At 38.2% G+C, this 15,940-nt stretch overlaps 1 protein-coding gene across 3 annotated transcripts in view; it reads left to right on the top strand.

Moving 5' to 3' along the window:
* Positions 1-15,940, top strand: part of ANAPC4 (anaphase promoting complex subunit 4) — a 40,064-nt gene that overhangs the window by 9,607 nt on the left and 14,517 nt on the right. For all 3 annotated transcript variants that reach the window (XM_023223022.1, XM_023223021.1, XM_023223023.1), the window contains exons 5-17: positions 408-482; positions 616-642; positions 737-781; positions 1,856-1,940; positions 2,621-2,725; positions 4,041-4,124; positions 5,528-5,614; positions 6,027-6,091; positions 6,383-6,425; positions 6,539-6,615; positions 8,377-8,477; positions 8,562-8,613; positions 15,109-15,164. In XM_023223022.1, the coding sequence (XP_023078790.1) occupies positions 408-482; positions 616-642; positions 737-781; positions 1,856-1,940; positions 2,621-2,725; positions 4,041-4,124; positions 5,528-5,614; positions 6,027-6,091; positions 6,383-6,425; positions 6,539-6,615; positions 8,377-8,477; positions 8,562-8,613; positions 15,109-15,164 (902 nt within the window). The remainder of the gene's footprint in view (positions 1-407; positions 483-615; positions 643-736; positions 782-1,855; positions 1,941-2,620; positions 2,726-4,040; positions 4,125-5,527; positions 5,615-6,026; positions 6,092-6,382; positions 6,426-6,538; positions 6,616-8,376; positions 8,478-8,561; positions 8,614-15,108; positions 15,165-15,940) is intronic.

Here is a 15,940-nt window from a genome sequence, read left to right as displayed (position 1 = left end):
AAGACAGCTCCTTTTTGTTAAAGTAGGAAAAAGTACTTGCTAAATCACCACTTTTTTACTTGCTCACTCATTTATTTCCAACCTTATTTGGAGTTAGAATTGGGAAAGAAAAGGGGGAAAATAAGACTATTTCAAAAGCCATGGTGTAGTCTCATATACCTGTTGGAGTCTTAAATCCACAAGTGTATATAAGTCATAGAACCAATAATTAAATCATACGGTAGGCCATGCACAGTGGTTCATGCCTGTAATCCTAGCACTTTGAGAGGCTGAGGCAGGAGGATTGCCTGAGACCAGGAGTTTCAGACCAGTCTGGGCAACATAATGAGACCCCCACGTCTACAAAAATGGTAAGAGAAGTAAAATCTTTGGTGTTTTTTATAATACTTTCATTTTTTCCTTTTTAGTGTTCTCACATCATTTTATAATGCTGAGGATGAATCAAATCTCCTCTTACCTAAACTACCTACACTGCCAAAAAAGTATGTATCACTGGTTTCTTTAAATTAATCTTGCAGATTTCTCTTTCTTCTAACACTGACAATTTTCTCATGCATTTAAAAATACGTATTTTTGCTAAGAGTATTTTTTACCTTAATCTCTGTTTCCTTCTAGCTATAGCAACACCTCAAAAATATTTAGGTAAGATATGCCTTTTCTTGTTTTCAAGTAAGATAATCTGTTGTTATTAGAAAGATAGAATTGAAAGATGACCCAATTTATTTGTATATTTTAGTGAAGAAAATTCTGATGAAATTATTAAGCTCTTGGGAGACGTCAGGTAAGTCTTACAGATAAATAAGTCTAATTTCTTAAAGTTATTTCATATTTGAGGCAGTTTTCAGAAGCTTTAAGAGCAAATCCTTAATTTGCCATTTTATTTCATTGTTTTTTTGTTTTTGGTTTTTTTTTTGAGATGGAGTCTCTGTCATCCAGGCTGGAGTGCAGTGGCGCGATCTCGGCTCACTGCAACCTCCGCCTTCCTGGTTCAAGTGATTCTTCTGCCTCAGCCTCCCGAGTAGCTGGGACTACAGGCGCCCGCCACCAGGCCTTTCTAACTTTTGTATTTTTAGTAGGATCAGGGTTTCACCATGTTGGCCAGGATGGTCTTGATCTCTCGACCTCGTGATCCACCTGTGTTGGCCTCCAAAAGTGCTGGGATTATAGGCGTGAGCCACTGTGCCCGGCCTAATTTTTGTATCGTTAGTGGAGGTGGGGTTTCACCATGTTGGCCAGGCTGGTCTCAGACTCCCGACCTCAGAAGATCCACCCACCTTGGCCTCCCAAAGTGTTGGGATTACAGACATGAGCCACCACATCTGGCCTCATTGTTGACATTAATACCTTCAAACAATATATAGACTTTAATATCTATTATTGTTTTTATTGTGTGGCCTTTCGTTTTATCAAGTTTTAATAATAATCACATATGTTTAATAAATAAAAGGATATAAGTACTAGAGTTTCTAAAATTTAAGTATTCATGTTTTTTAAGCCCATTTAATATATTTAGCATCATAACCATGATAAAACTGATGGCACTTTGTATTAGTTGGTAAAAGGATTGTTTTGTTATTGATGGTGCATAAATATAGTTGTTATTAAAATAACATATTCTTATTTTACCATAAGCTGGTTTTTTTTAGGCTAGAGGAAATTTATGTTCTTTGAAAAAAGGAATAAACCTGTTACGACTGAATATTGAGTGTTAGTGGATTTGATGTTTCACTTTCCTCTGCAGGGGAGCTTTAGCATGTAGATTATATGAAAGCAGTAATAATTTATATCTTGGTTTAAGAATGTAATCATCTGTGTTGTTGATTCGTTCTCAGCTTGTTGCATTATTTTTAATTAGGCTTAATATTCTTGTCCTTGGAGGAAGCTCTGGATTTATTGAGCTTTATGCTTATGGAATGTTTAAAATTGCTCGAGTCACGGGGGTAAGAGTTCTTTAAAATTTTCTCTTTCTAAATTATTTCTCTTAGAATATACTAGGTACTTATGGAAAAAGAATAAAACACCAGGTTTTTTTTCAGTCTCGGTTTTTAGAATTAAATGTTCAGAGAATAATTTTCTTAGTAAGATAAAATAATTGTGATATGTCTATAAAGACTGGGAGCTATTTGTGGAATTAGTCAAGTTTGTTTGTTTTTTTCCTTAACAGAAAGATTAGTATGATACACTTGATTATGATTTAATGTTTTTCTAGTGTGAGATGTAAAAGAGCTTCAATTTGTGATTGGAATGTAAATCTTCAGAAGCATTCTTAAGTCCAGTACTGAATCTACTATAGTTGCTACATCTCGGTCTTCTCCATAGCTTTTTCATCTGACTCTTACCACTCCCAAAAGGGGCAGAAAATATTGTAGGCTCTGTGGAATATGTTGTTTCTCCAGCACTTGATTTGAGACTCGGGTAGGGGTGAGGGAACCAGGTTGTTTTTGTGGCCTTGTAACTAGAAAGGTACATGCAGGCAGACACCTACCTTCATCTCCATGTGTGTGGTTGGAGCTCGGAGTATATGCTTCTGCTTTTTAAAGCTCTGAAGTTTTGCTTTCTGCATGATAATCAGATTCAACCTAGCAATGATAATATACTAAGGGGTTTGACTCTTTTACAGATTGCTGGAACTTGTCTTGCATTATGTTTATCAAGTGATTTGAAATCATTATCAGTGGTCACAGAAGTCTCTACCAGTGGTGCTTCAGAAGTTTCATACTTTCAGGTGAGTATTGGAACTTGATAACAGTAGAGAGTGAATATGTATTTAACAGGTTTTATATAGGTTTTTATCCACATCTCACTGTATTGTAATGATCATTAAAATAATACAAAAAAATCGGCTTGGAATTTCTACATCCTAATATATTGTTATTGTAGTGAATACCGTATTATTCTCCCCATGCTCCAATACAGTTTTCATAAAAAGTGTTTTGATGGTCTGTTAATGACCATATTAATTTGTTGCTATTCCAGTTTGACTTCGTACCAAGTGTTTGCTTAGGACTACTGTCCCTGATAATAATAAAGGCTAATATTTATTGATTGTTTAATATGTGCCATATACTGAATGCTTCAGAACAATTGATTTGAATCTTCACAGTATCCTAATAGGCAGATACTGTTGTTATCCCCATTTTATAAGTAAGTACTTGGACACACAATTCAGAACTTGCTTGACGTCACAGAATGGGAAAGTGATGCTAGGCAATCTGGCTGCATAGTCTGTACTCTTAACTAGCACATTGCATCTTGTGTAAAATGATCACTTAATATTGGGAAAACACTTTATTGTGTGCTGTCTGCATTGTAGATTGAGGAAACTAATTGGGCTCCCATAAAGTATCATAGCCTTGCCAAGAAATCATCTCTAAGTTTTCATCTTAAATATCCCAGCCACTTAAGTATGTGTGAACTCTCAAACAAAAGTAGAACAAAAAAGATGCAAGATGCAATGTGTGTGATGCCTTCCAACATTCTCTTTGTGTTCAGAGCGTCAGAGAACTCTTGATTTACTGTTCACTATAGTAATGGTTGTTCGTATTTGCTCATCATCTTAAGGTTATGTGAAACTATGACCACCAGGATTGCATTTGGGTTATAATAAAATGATTCACTACTACTGTGAAGTTGGTAACAGATAATTTTTGATGACAAATTTATTGAGATACAATTCATATACCATTGATAGATATTTTCCCAATATTTATCAGTAGCCTTTAATTCCTTATACTTCAAGTTTTTACATATATTTGTGATTTAAAAAATTCTTTGTAATGCTGTTGCAAAATATGTTATATTACATTTATTCTCTCTACACGGAAGGGGTTGATGACCCAGAGAGAGTGATTTGTGTATGGTTGTGTGTAGGTTAGGAAATCCTAAGGCTATGTGCTGTTACTTTCCTAACCGTTCTGCTTGAAGAGGGCACAATTCTGACATAGTCTTTCTGATACATAGTTTGACCTACATTCTTTAAATTATATACTTTGCAGCAAGTGCATCTGATGATGACTCACTTTACTCTTTTGATTTTACAGCTTGAAACCAATCTGTTATACTCTTTCTTACCTGAAGTAACTCGGATGGCCAGAAAGTTTACTCATATTTCAGCTCTGTTACAGGTATTTATTTGGAGCTTGTTTTATGTGAATATGTATTATTGGCTTCTAAAGTTCTGTAAATAAAACACTTCAAAATTTTGTTTTGTAAAGCTGTCTGAAGTAGGGGTGTCTAGTCTGATAGATAATCTTATAAGGTCTATTAAAGCAGGAAAAAGACGTTTAATTTGAGAACCTACTTCCACTCCACCTGTTTTCCACCTCCAGAAGAGTTTAAATCTTTTAAAATATTCCTGTAAATAAAATACTATTTACATTATAAAGTATTGTGGGAAAAACAGTCTTCACATGAGTTTACATTTGTTCATGATAATCTCACCCCAAATTACCTCCCAAATCTGTAGGTTGGTGATTTAGGCTGAGCTCAGCCAAGATGTTTGGGTGACCTGGGGAGGGTTCAGCTGATCTTGAGTAGACTTGGTCATGCCAGCTGATATGTGTCCCTTGGCTGTGATATCTTGTCTCTACTCCACATCCTTCATACTCCAGCAAGCCAGCACAGGCTTGTCCACATGGTGGTGGTTAATGGGGCATCGAGGGTACAAGTGGAAGCCTATAAAAACGTTTCGGGTCCTGGAGTCAACAGCGTTATTTCTGCTGCATTCTGTTAGTCAAAGCAAGACTCAAGGGCTGAAGAAATTGACTCTACTACATCTGACTGGAGGAGCTACAAAAAATTGTGGCCATGTTTTTCATTCTACCACAGTCATTAATTTATTTGATATTAAAGGTTTCTAGAGATCAGTATTTTTTTAAGGATCCTATTTGAAAATTGAATAGTTGACTAAACCAGTATTTTGACAGTTAGTGTAGATAAGACATATCTTATATAAAAAGCTTTGGAGATACTTGTTTTAACAGATAAAAATTTAAGAGTGTTTTATTATGAAATTCTAAGAATCAGTGGAATGTTTCATTGTTAAGTGATGACCAAGCTATAGTCTTTTTCTTCATCTTAACTGAGTTAAAAGAGTGATTGAGGCTGGGCACAGTGGCACACACCTATAATCCCAGCACTTTGGGAGGCTGAGACAGACGGATCACTTGAGGCCAGGAGTTCAAGACCAGCCTGGCCAACATAGGGAAGCCCCATCTCTACTAAAAATACAAAAATTAGCTGGGAATGGTGACACGCACATATAATACCAGCTACTTGGGAGGCTGAGGCAGGAGAATCGCTTGAACCTGGGAGGTAGAGGTTGTAGTGAGCCAAGATGGCATCACTGCACTCCAACCTAAACAACAGAGCAAGACTGTCTTAATAAATAAATAAATAAAAATAAAACAGTGATTGAAAGTAAATTCTAGATTTTTTGAAACACTTGATCATAAGTACATATTATTTAGATAGCAAGTTGGTTTAAATATTTTTTACCATTTCAATTTTTTTTCTTTTTTGCTAATAGTATATAAATTTGTCACTAACATGTATGTGTGAAGCATGGGAAGAAATACTAATGCAGATGGATTCTCGTCTCACCAAGTTTGTGCAGGTAAAGCCGCTGAAGTTTCCCACGGGGAGAGTAATGCATTATGTATGTACTTACTTTGAGGTACATGAGAAAAATGTTTGATTCATAAAAGGTTAAGATCATGATTTCTTTCAAATGGCTTCGTCTAACTTCAAACTGCTTTCTCAGATTTGCAAAAAGGGTTCTTTTCCCATTGGTACAACTTAAGTGGGGACAGGATTGTGAAGTGGAGCTGGTGGGGCTTTGACAATAAGGGCAGGTGTTAGAACAGCTGATTGGCTGTCTTCTAGTCACTGATGTTCAGATGATCACTTTATGGATTTGATGAAAGTTTAAGGCAAGGAAAGGGAGTCATGCTCCTATAATTTTGAATAAGTATGCTTGTAATTTAAGAAATACATATATCACAATTTTTTTTTTCGCTTTTTTCTAGGAAAAGACCACCACCACATCAGTGCAAGATGAGTTCATGCACTTGCTATTATGGGGGAAAGCAAGGTAGTAAACTCAGATTAGGTGCTTCTGCTTCTGCTTTTTTTTTAACAGTAATTATTTATTTGAAAAGTAGTTGATAGTCATAGCATGTGATTTTTTTATTGATACATAATATTTTAATTGATATATAATGTTTTACATATTTATGGGGTATATGTGATGTTACATGCATAGAAGTTTTTGTTGGGCTATTTATTTTGTTTCTTGTTTGTGTTTTGACATTTAAAAGTTGTAAGTGATGCATTCAGATTTCCAGTAGAGAAGTGACTAAAAATACTTTGTTTTTCATTGTAGTGCTGAACTGCAGACTCTCTTGATGAATCAGTTAACAGTAAAGGTACAGTTAATGTATCTATGTATTTAAATGGCTATGAACACATTCTTAATTTTTTTTCTAGTGGCATGTAATATCCTGATTTTATGCTAAATATGTTTTCTTCTTTTAATTAGGGCTTAAAAAAGCTTGGCCAGTCTATAGAGTCATCATACTCCAGTATACAAAAATTGGTCATAAGTCACTTACAGAGGTATGAAGGTGACGTAGAATTTTTTGATATCGTATCCACACGTACCTGGCATTGGCCTTCTTTCTGCCGCCTTCTCTTCATCTGTCATTCTCTTTTTAAGCATCTTCTAGCTAAAATTGTTGCATGGCATTTTAGAAGAATCTTCCTGTACCCAAGATTGAAAGAGTCAATAATAATTCTGCTTTTCGAAGTAATTTTCCAACGTCTTTTCACCAGGCTAGACCCTATCTGGGTTTTTTTCTTAATCAACTAAGCATGAAGTATATTTTGAAATAAGGCATATATCCCTTTTTTGAACAGTGAGATTAACATTTTACAGTTTACCAAGAATATTGTATATTTATGTGTTTAATATCTTGGCAAGGTGTTGGTGATTTTACACAAGAGGAAACAGAAGTTTAGAATCGGTTTTATGGCTGGCCCAGTTACTAAGTGTCAGAGCCAAGACTTCATCCTAGATTTTTAAATCTCATGCTTTTTCTATCCATAGCTACTTCATTGAAGCAGTTTACAAGTAGATGCTGAGCGTTTGATTTATTTTGTTTGATTTTTGGTTTTTTGTTTTTTCAAGATGGAGTCTTGCCCAGGCTGGAGTGCAGTGGTATGATCTCACCTCACTACAACCTCCGCTTCCTAGGTTCGAGCGATTCTCCTGCCTCAGCCTCTCAAGTAGCTGGGATTACAGGCACGAACCACTATGCCTGGCTAATTTTTGTACTTTTAGTAGAGAAGGGGTTTCACCATGTTGGCCAGACTGGTCTTGAGCTCCTGACCTCAAGGGATCCACCTGCCTCGGCCTCCCAAAGTGCTGGGATTACAGGCATGAGCCAGCACACCAGGTGGTGGTTGGTTTAAATTTTGATAAATTCCTATATGCTGAGTCCTTGGCCGTAACTACATCACCCCTCCCTTGGACCACTGTAGCACCCTCTGGACTAGTTGGGCTCTTTCAGTACACATTGTCCTTTGAATGTTTTCCCCAGTGGAGCTAAACATATTTCTCTCTTGCCTAAAAGCTTCTAATGCCTTCCCCTAGAATGGAGAACTTTGTGTGGCCTTTAGCATACCTGCCTCTCTGCCTCGCCCACACTGGTGGCCTTTTAGTTTCTCCAGCTTGATGTTTTGTCTCCCACCTAGGGCTTTTGTATATTCCTCTTGTCCCACCTTGTTCTTCACATGCATTCTTCAGCTCTCAGCTCACATTCATTCCTTCAGGAAAGCCTTTCTGAATCCCAGATTAGCTCGGGTTCTTCTGTTATGCCTGCACCCTGTGTGTTTCTTTCAAGGCATTTATAGTGGTTGGAATGGTACACTGCATGACTGTGTGGTCATGACTGTCTTCCCTGTTATACTGTGAGTGCCATGAGACCCTTTGATTGTGCTCACCATTATGTCCCCGGTATCTAGCACGGTACCTGACCTAAAATGGGAACTTAAGAAATATTTATTGAACATTGACTGTGTAGTAGTTGGGTGAACAAGATGGCCATACGACTATCTTAAAAGGGTCAGGACTAACTGTGGAACACAATTTGATCATCTTACAAAATTTGATCTTGTCATTTGTTTATCTCTGTGGTCACATTGACCAGATGGTTTTGCTGCACTTTTTAGGAACAGTTTTGAGAAATAATTATTTCTCATGGAAAGAAAATGAAAGTTACTTTTCAGTTTTTATTTCTGAAAATTTAGAAGTATTCAGGCAAGGTAGTCACTTGATGATCGTCATGATACTAATTTATTTCTGCTCTGTTTGGATAGTGGCTCGGAGTCTTTATTATACCATTTAAGTGAATTGAAAGGAATGGCTTCATGGAAGCAAAAATATGAACCTCTTGGACTAGATGCTGCAGGAATCGAAGGTAGTGATGTAATTTCTCAGTGGAATACATTAAACACAGTTTACTTAATTTGACAAATGACATTTATTTATTTTTTCCCTTTAGATGCTATAACTGCTGTGGGTTCTTTTATACTCAAGGCAAATGAACTTCTTCAGTAAGTATTGGGAGTACCTGGAATCATTGACCTAAGAATACATCACTTTTGACCTAAATAAGAACCTAGTAAGCTATTATGAGTCTCTTAAAATCATTTTTAAAATTTTTATCACAATTATGTCTTTATATGATTCCAATAAGTCAGCAGCACAGAGATTTTGTAAAGTAAAGCTATATTTTCCTGTTCTGGTCATCCTCACCTCAGGTCTTCTCCCCAGAGGGAATCATTTTAACTCTTCTATTTTTAGTTCTTCTATGGGGTACCTCCATATTTCTAAATTGTATGACTATGCCACATTTCTTTTGTCAGTTTTTAGAAATTAACTGTTTGTTTTGTTTTTCTTAGACTGTTTGGATTGCTTGTTTTCTTGCATTGTCTGTCTTTTCTGCATCCTTCCGTCCTTTCCCTTCTGAAGGGTGGTATAGTACCTCTGGAGTCCCCTGTTCCAGATGCCTTCTTTAGCCTCCCACCCCTCTGCCTCAGCCCGCAGTTGTGCTCCAGTTCTCCAGCACGGCTACCACCCAGGCATTTTCTTCATTACTCTCCTGGGTTAGACCCAGAACTGCCAGGATTGCCTTTGTTTCTTGGCTTATTTAATCATTTTGCTGGAAAACATCCTCTAGTAACTTTCTCAAAAAGCAGACATAGAAGGTAAACTTTATCTCCTTTTGTGTTTTTTCTCCTACCCTCACACTTAATTGACAGCTGGGTTTAGGATTCCCTGAGGGTTATTGATTTTCACATAGAACTTCAAAAGCAGAGTTCCATAGGATTCTGTGCTTTTTGTTGCTGATGGAAGGTCTGGTGCTTCTGATTCTTAGCCCTTTATAGTTGTTGTTTTTCCTTTTGAAAAAGCTGTAAAAGCATTACTGTTTATTTTTGATCTGTTGAAATGTCATAACTGTTTTTAGGTGTGGGCCTTTTAATTCATTGTGCCATAATAAGCCATTTTAACCTGAATTCTCTTGTATTATTCTTTTAATAATTTCCTCCTCCCTCTTTTATTTACTTTATTGTTATTTATTTATTTTTGTGGCAGGGTCTCTCTATGTTGCCTGGGCTAGACTTGAGCTTCTGGGCTTGAGTGATCCTCTTGCCTCAGCCTCCCGAGTAATTGGGACTACAGGAGTATGCCTTTACGCCAAGCTTTCTCTTTGTTTTAAACTAGATTTTTGTTCTAGAAATCCGTTTGGTCAGATATTAGAATTTGTGGTGGATTGATTTCTGTGTCTCTTCTTTTTCTCTTATGTTTTTCATATCTTTGTCTTTTTTATTTTCTGAGTTTTTTGACTATTGTCAAATATCCGTAAATATTTGTTGAGCACTTAACTATATTTTAAATACAGTGATAAGTAATGTTGAGAAAAACCAAGCAAGAAACAAAGACCTAGAGCATGATAAGGTAGGGGATTCAACTTCATACAGGTGGTCACTGAGAGGGAAGGAGACAGGAGGGAGCAAGCCCTGTTGATGTTTGGGGGTGGATGGGGCAGCAAGTGTGAAGGCCCTGAGTTTGGAGCATGGCTGGCATGTTGCAGGGACAAGGGCACTGTAGCTGAAGTGGATTGAATGAGAGTAAGGTAGGGGGTAGATTGACAGGTGATAGAGGGTGGCCAGGTTGCATAGAGCCTGTGGGGCAGTGGTTAGGACTTTGGCCTTTACTCTGGATGTAAAGAGAAGCCTTTGGGGAGTTAGGAGTCAGAAAGATCCCTCTTGCTACTCACAGTTGAGAAAAGCTCATAGATAGGCAAGGACAGAAGCCAAGAGAGAAATGGTGGTTAGAATCTGAAGTGGTCAGGATTGGGATATATTTTGAGAGAATAATTAACAAGATTTTCTCAATGCTTATTTGTAGAAGGTGATAATAAGGGAGTCATAGATAATTATGAGTGTAGGGCCTTGGTACTTGAAAGAGTAGAATTGACATTTACTGAAAGGGGGAACAAATGTGAGGGCAGGTTTAGGGAGGGAAGTGTGGAATAAGATCAAGAGTTTGGTTTGGACATACTGGGTTCTTCTTTAGAGTTAGCATTTTGAAGTAATTTTACATAAAAATTACAAGAATAATAAAGACAACTCCGGTTGTACTCCTTTACTTAATTCATCATTTAAAAATATTATAGTATATTTATCATATACTTTGTTTTCTGAAACGTGAGAATATGTTGTTTCTATCAGGTGCCTTTTCCTTGGAATACTTTAGTGCATATTTTCTAAGGATAAAATTATTTTCTTTTTTTTTTTTTTTTGAGATGGAGTCTCGCTCTGTCGCCCAGGCTGGAGTGCAGTGGCGCTATCTCGGCTCACTGCAAGCTCCGCTTCTCGGGTTCACGCCATTCTCCTGCCTCAGCCTCCCGAGTAGCTGGGACTACAGACGCCCGCCACCTTGCCCGGCTAGTTTTTTTTTTTTTGTATTTTTTAGTGGAGATGGGGTTTCACCGTGTTAGCCAGGATGGTCTCAATCTCCTGACCTCGTGATCCGCCCGTCCCGGCCTCCCAAAGTGCTGGGATTACAGGCTTGAGCCACCACGCCCGGCCAAAATTATTTTCTTACATAACCGTAGTACAATTAACGAATTTAGGAATTTTAACATTAATACAGTATATTAGCCTACAGTTCAATTTCCCTTTAGCAATTATCCTAATATGTCCAGTATGATAAGATGCAGTTCAGGATCACGTATTCGTTTTAGTTGCTGTATCTTTTTAATTTTCAGCAGTTTCTCAAACTTTCTTGGTCTTTTATAAAAGTTGACATTTCTTTAAGAAGCACATCGTGTATGTATGTATATGTATGTCTATATCTTTATTTTATGTTTCTCATTTTAGCGTTATCTGATTTTTTTTTAAATGATTATATTTAGGTTATGCATCCCTGGCCAGAAATACTACATAATTGGTGTGTCCTTCTCAAGTTACTATATCCAGCAGCACACACGGTGTCCATCGTCCACCCCTCTCAGTGATGTTAATTTTGGCCACCCTGTCAGTGTGTTAGGCATATGGAATTTGAAATGCCCATTAGATCTGCAGGTGGAGCCGTCCGGCACAGTGTTAGTTATGTGAGACTAGCGTTCAAGGGGGAGGGGTCCAGGCTGGAAATGTGCATTTGGAAGCCATCAGCACATTGGTGTTATTTAAAGCCGACTGGGACTGGATGAGGTAATGAGTGTGCGTAGAGAGCAGGAGTGACCTGATTTCAGAATGGGGACAATGAAGAACTAGCAAAGGAGATGGGAGAGACAGAACAACCAAAGGAGTAGGCGTCCTGCAGGCTGAGCGAAGAAGGCATTGCAAGAAGGAACAAGGGATTGGTTGACAGATGCTAAGTCAAGCAAGGAAAACACCAAGAATAGAATAGAGTCTTAGAATATTATTAGGATAGTGACCTTGATAAGAGCCCCCTTGGGGAGTGATGGGAACTGGTACAATACAGAGTAAGCAGATGCAGAGAAGACAGCAAGTATAGCCTCTTGAGGAGTTTTGCTGTAAAGGGAGTGGCCAGTAGATGGAAGCAGAATTGTTGGGTTTTTTTCTTCTTTTTATCTTGGGAAGAACTGGAGCATGTTTATGGATGGAATGATCTAGAAGGTAAAAAATTGAGAGCCGGGCGCGGTGGCTCAAGCCTGTAATCCCAGCACTTTGGGAGGCTGAGACGGGTGGATCACGAGGTCAGGAGATCGAGACCATCCTGGCTAACATGGTGAAACCCCGTCTCTACGGGGAGAATGGCATAAACCCGGGAGGCGGAGCTTGCAGTGAGCTGAGATCCGGCCACTGCACTCCCGCCTGGGCGACAGAGAGAGACTCCGTCTCAAAAAAAAAAAAAAATTGAGATGAGAGAGGAGAGGCTCTAAAGAGTATGAGAGAGGTGGGACCTAATGCAGAAGGGGAAGGGTTGGAAAAGCAGAGGCAGGAGCTCATCAGTTGTGGGAGGAAAGGCTGAGAGAGGAGGGTCACAGAGGCCAGTGTATGAGCAGATGGGAGCTGGGGGACGTTCCCTTCAAGGTGCTTTTATTATCTTAACAGGACATCTGTCATCAGCTAAGAGCAAGGATGGGGGGGCAGTGTTGGAGGTTTAAGAATACAAGGAGAGCTGTGAAGCAGCTGTCTAGTCCAGCAGGAGGTCAAGGGCACTAATGGAACAGGAGGGCTCTGGGAGTGGGAAAGTGAGGCCGGCCAGCATGACTGCAGGTCTGCTGCAGGAGTGGGGCATAGAGCGGGGGAGCAGTTAGATTTACCAGTCTTCATGAGCAAAATGAAGCAAGAGGAGCAAGGGAATTGAAGCAAGTACCAGATTAAAATGATGGCCCTTGAATCTGAACTACTTTAGGAAGGAAGTGAGGACATGTAGAGGCCGAGAGACAGTGAAAGGCAGTAGAACCAGTAGATGATGTGTCCTGGTGGGAGGAAGGTGGGGCCTCTGGAGAGAGACTGGACAGATAGGAGGGGGTGTTTGGTCAGCGGGATGCTTGAAATTGAGACTTAGAAGGCTTGCAGTTGGTGATGATGGGGTCTGGGGTGTGAACTTTGGAGTAAATGTCTAAGGTCGGGTTGGAGGACAGGATCATTAAACTGAACCATTGTCTTCAATTTCTTATTATAGCAGTCCTTTCTTTTAATTTCTCAGAGTGTTCTCCTGTTTCTTTAATCCTCGTTCAAAAGTTTGCTTTTGTTTTGTGGATGTGACGTCTCACATCTTTCTGAGGATATTAATTAGATTGCTGTTCCCTGAATTATCTTCCCTTGATGGGTCACTTTTCTGTTTATCTTAGTCTCTCCTTGCAAGGTTTCTTTAAATACCAGATGCTTGGTTGCTTACTCATGTTTATTCAGGAGGCAGTTTAAAGTTGCTTGGAATCTCTGTAGGTTGGGGCAGCAGGGAGCAGGTGCCAGAGTATGTGGAGCTTTGCTTCAGGCTACTGGTGCCCACGTGGAAGTGCCTTAGGTCTTCCGGAGAGTAGCCCCGTAAGCATTCTTCGTGTGTTGGAGGATAGAACATACTGACCACTCTGTGTTGTATTTCCAGTTTGTCCCACTGTGTCCAGCCCCACACATCACCCTGAGGTCTTCTCTTAGAGCTGACATTGCTAAGGTCTGAGCATCCCTGGGCTTCTCCAGGGCGGGGACTCCTTCCCAGGTGCCCTCTCCATGCACTGCCTGGCACAGGGCCTCCGCTCTTAATCTGCATCAGTCACTTTTTCTGTTGAGCTGCATCAGTCCTCTGTCACTTTCAACGTTTCTGAAATTTAATTTTTTATTCTTTTTGTTTTTGTGAGTTTCTAACACATGTACCCCTCTCCTCCCATGGCCATTTTCATGGTGTTTTAGAAGGTAGAGGCTGTAGATGTGTGTGCTCAGAAGACAAAAAAACACAAGGAGAAATGGCATTGCTTTTCCTGTATTTTGAAGTATTTTTTGGTTCACCATATTTGCAGAGAGCAAATATAAAATATTATGCTTTCTATGATCACTTCTCAATGTGAATGAAAGGTAGTTGAACTTATTGTTCTTTCAGGTAAGTAGAATTATTACAGGTTCCAGATGGAGAAACTGAGGCATTGAGCATTTTGATGTTGATCTGGTGGCCTAGGATAGGGTTGAACATACTGCACAAAGGAACTTTTTTTCTTTCTTTTATCATTGCTGCAAGAGGGTTTTGATTATATTGTTTAGTAACATAAGAGATGTTTCAGTCTTTTATTCCGGGCGTTTTACTTTGTACCAAAAGGTTAATGATACTGACCTGCCTCTCCATTGGTATTATGAGACTTAATGCTTGGAAAGGGCTTTGAGATTTGGGAATGAAAAGCACAGGTTTTTGTCTAGAGTAATTATCTTACACATGTGAGCTTAAAGAGGTAGTTTAAAAAGCGATAACCCATCTCTCTATTCAGAAACAGTTTTATCAAAATGAAGATGACTTCCATTTATAACACTTAATTTTGGGGGGACATTTGTGTAAAGCCAAGGGGAATTCAACTTTTGAGATCTCAATTGTTAGAATAAAAAATCAGCTTCCAAAAATAATGGTCCATTGATATCAGAGGTAATGACATAGCACAAATTTGTAATAATGGTTTTCTGTTGAAGTTGATGTTTTTTCTTCCTACTGACCAATGAGTATTTTCTTTTAAAATGAGAATAATGCTGAAAAATGTTTTTTTCTGATTTATTTGCAAAGTTAGAAAAGGAGTTCATGCTTTACTGAATAACAAGAAAGACTGTTACACAGTTTGTGGCAAGGCTGTTGTAACCAGTTAGAATGTAAGTTATTTGCTTTATTTTTAGAATCAGTGTTTTCTTTTTTGAAATTTTATTTTTAGGTATGTGTTCGATTTGTAACATCTGCTGTTCTAAAGACTTAAATGTCACCCGGATAGGATAAAATAGAACAGTAAGGATTATGATATTTCATGATAGTTGAGCAGTGGTATATGAACCCCCCACATAATAATCTTATTTCTGATTTTTTTGTTTTTATCTCTTTAGAGTTATAGACAGTAGTATGAAAAACTTCAAAGCATTTTTTCGGTGGCTGTATGTGGGTAAGTTGAGTAAAGCATTTTTATTTTAATACTTTAAAAAAACTATAGGAGTATTATCTTAGATAGTTTCAGTAAATCTAGTACAATTTCAAATACTTTGAGAGAATTATATAATGATCCCTGTTATACCTTTCTCCTAGCTTCAGCAGTTATCAACACATGGCCAGTCTTACTTTATTCATACACCCACCTCCCCACAGAAATATTTATTTATTTTTTATTAGTGTATAATAAGCACACATATTTTTGGAGTACTCGTGATAATTTAATACATTCATATGATTTGTAAAGATCAAATCAGTATAATTGGAATATGTGTCACCTTAAACATTTTTCCCTGTGCTGGAAACATTCCTCACAGAACTATTAAAGCTAACTTGTAGCCCGTGTTATCCCTGTTTGCTCACTGGTAGTTCACATTTTTTATGTTCACATTGTAATGTCTCCATAGGTTAAAATAACATTTAAAAAAATTTTTGTAAGTATCAGGCACTGTTAGGTGCTAGATTTTAAAAGTAAAAAAGAAAAAAAAAATAAGAATCTCTGTCCTTGGGTAGCTTATCTTCTGTTTGATTATTTGGTCTTCTATCTTTAGATCTCTACTGTCCACTATGGTAGCCACTAGCCACATGTGGCTATTTAAGTAGATTGAAATCCTGTACAACTGTATATTTGGTTCCTTAGCCATACTGTCCACATTTGAGGTTCTCAGCAGCCACAGATGATTAGTGACTGCATAGAAGTAGAACAGTTCCGCTACCACTTCTATTGTGTAT

Source organism: Piliocolobus tephrosceles, chromosome 3 (genome assembly GCF_002776525.5).
Source record: "Piliocolobus tephrosceles isolate RC106 chromosome 3, ASM277652v3, whole genome shotgun sequence".
In the NCBI taxonomy this organism is placed as follows: Eukaryota; Metazoa; Chordata; class Mammalia; order Primates; family Cercopithecidae; genus Piliocolobus; species Piliocolobus tephrosceles.
This window is presented reverse-complemented; position numbering and strand designations above follow the sequence as displayed.